The sequence below is a fragment of the Egretta garzetta genome, unplaced genomic scaffold (assembly GCF_000687185.1).
Source record: "Egretta garzetta isolate BGI_Z169 unplaced genomic scaffold, ASM68718v1 scaffold361, whole genome shotgun sequence".
NCBI lineage: Eukaryota > Metazoa > Chordata > Aves > Pelecaniformes > Ardeidae > Egretta > Egretta garzetta.
This window is the reverse complement of record NW_009258688.1, coordinates 995076-997671: the sequence shown is the minus strand read 5'-3', so window position 1 is coordinate 997671 and position 2596 is coordinate 995076. Positions and strand designations below refer to the sequence as shown.

The window sequence follows — 2596 nt, the reverse complement described above, 5'->3', positions numbered from 1 at the left end:
GCCGGGATCTCCCGTTCCCTCGGAAAGGCCGGGCCTCCCTGCGCCACCGCGTGTGGCAGACGCCCAGCAGCGCCGTGTCCCTCCTCTTTCTCACCGGCCGCCGTCCCCTCCACCCCCGGCACCCCGCTTCCTGCCGCTCCAGCAGGCGCCTCCCCGGAGAAACCTGGAAAGAAACTTCTTCAGATCACGTTAATAAACTGGCGACCACATTCTGGGTCTACGTTAAGTGCTCCTCTGAAGGCTAGCTCGTAAATTCGCTGTAAATACATGAACACCACACCATACAGATCAAAAACAACACACAGGACTTTTGCATAGTTTTTCTTTATTATGTAATTCTTCTTCCCCCTTCAGAATATGAGTTCTGGGGACAAGTTTCTCAGCAGTTATGGACTAATAGAATTCCTGGACACATATTAGTCATGTAATTAAATCATCTTTCAAAATGTAAGATTGGAAATTAAACTAGCGCTGATGAATTGCAGGTGTCCTTTTTTGTAGCTTTACATATTCTCTCAAGATAAAAACCAGAATCCTATTCTTTCAGCGCCTGAGATAAGATGATGAATCAAACAAAAACATTTTCCATTTCATCAGCAGCCTTTATTTCCATGTAACTTCTTCACCAGGCTTCAACTCTCTGTGTGGAAAGTAAAAAAGAGAGGAAAGAGACTAAAATTAGGATAATCTTTGTAGAATAATTACTAACAAATGTAATGAATTATTCTACAGTGCCTTAATTTTGAGAGTTATGTATACGTTTAACTTCCGCTGCAATTGTCGTCACTTAAAAATGTTTCAGTACTGGTAAGCTTCCTCTTTTCTTTTCCAGGCTTCACCGGGTTGAGTCCTCTTAACTCCCATTTGTGTAAACGGCAGCACAGAACAGCTGACCTCTAAGGAGTTAACAGACTTCTAACATAATGGGACCCAAATGGAAAAATTCTACCTCTTGTAAATACAAAAATTCATTGCTTTAGCTGGAAGAGAACTAGGCGTGAAAGCAGAGGGGATTTTTGCAGCATGCTGAAATACCAGCCCAACTTCGCCAGCAACTGCAGTAAGAAAAGTGCTCATGTAACAGTGGGGTGGGTTATGTCATCAGCTTACTGTCTTACTCAGAACTAATTTAGCCAAAACCAGAGTAAAAAACAAAAAATCCACCTGCAAACTGATAATAACATTCCTACTGTTAGTCCACACTTACGCACCATGTTGGGGCTTTTTTCTGTCATTTCGTTAGCCCCATTGTCTAATATAGAATTAGGAGAACTGACACAGGTGAGGCAATGCATTGAGTTATCTAAATTCTCCCTGAGAAGTCAGCCAGTAAGCCCAAACTGATCAGTGTATATAACCACATCCTTCACTGAAGATACAGCAGTTGCCAACATAAATGTTGTGTTAATTTTAAAAAACTTGGTTATCATTTTTAAATGACACAAATTTGTAAAAGTATTTACTTAAAAAGTGCTGTGATCATTTTACATTTAAGACAGACTTTTGCTATAATCCACTGAAAAGTTTAAAATTCAAGCACTGTGTTTCTCGCTGAAGTTTTAGTGACAAAATAATGGCTTCCACATTTCACAACTAAGAACTTGACAGCAGTTAGTGATCCTTTCTTTCATGACTAAGATGGCTTCTAAAGCCCCAACTTTCAGAGGGCATTAGTGACCTAAATCCCTTCATGAATGCTTGCTGAAATTGTTAGGGCTTTCTTCCCTTTAATATTTTGACAACATCACCCTTTTTTTTTTTTTCATCTTTAAGACTCTCAAAAAGAACATAGAAGCACTTTGCAAAATAACAATACATATATAAGAAGCTTTGTAAAGCAGACCTTCTATATAATAAGCTCTTGTTTCTGAAGGCAGACAGTTTTTCATCATTCCTTCTGTCCAAATAGCATCCAATCACAAATCCTAAAGGAACAAGGATGTGAACCCAGTGATCACGCACAGCTTGGGCGAAATTCACCATGACTGCTAGAAAAGAAAGTGTAACAGGTAAGAATTACTGATAAATTGGTACGCGGCAACTGTTGCATACCTGGCACCTTTAATCTCACTTCCTAGGATCCTACAACAGCATAATAAACATGAAGGCCATCAAACACTTCCTACGACACACATGCTGTTCTCAAATCCATAGACAGGTTTCTTAGAAATAAATCCTAACTAACTCTTAGCCCTGGGAATAGGATTTTATCCTAAAATGGGAGAGAAATAGAACATCTTTAAAATATCCCTGGTGAAGTAATTCCATTTAAATGTTCTACAGCAATTTACTCATTACAGTAACTCTTAATAACACATAAGTTTGCCGTCCTGTAAAACATCACAAATGCATTTACAACCTAAACTCCTGTAGATGGATGCTGTCATATCCGTAAAAAGACTGAAAGATGAGCTGTACGTTCAGTGGGGAGCCGACAGATAAGGAAGAAAGGACATTTCTAAAATCGAGCCAGCCTTTTCCAACCCAACCCAAGCCTTCCAGATCAATGTCTAGCTGGAAGTTACGAGACACCGAGGAAACCGCGAGCTCAAACTACACCCCGATTACAGAGGACAGGCGCAAACGACGCCGTTCC

At 40.2% G+C, this 2596-nt stretch overlaps 1 protein-coding gene across 1 annotated transcript; it reads right to left on the bottom strand.

Annotated features, from left to right (window-relative positions):
• Window positions 1-323: 323 nt before the first annotated feature.
• Window positions 324-2590, bottom strand: NDUFB1 (NADH:ubiquinone oxidoreductase subunit B1). Its single transcript, XM_009648974.2, has 2 exons — window positions 1844-2590; window positions 324-640 (listed from the first exon to the last, which is right to left on the bottom strand). The coding sequence occupies exons 1-2, from the start codon at window positions 1981-1983 to the stop codon at window positions 604-606; spliced, it is 177 nt and encodes a 58-aa protein (XP_009647269.1). The 5' UTR covers window positions 1984-2590; the 3' UTR covers window positions 324-603.
• Window positions 2591-2596: the final 6 nt, after the last annotated feature.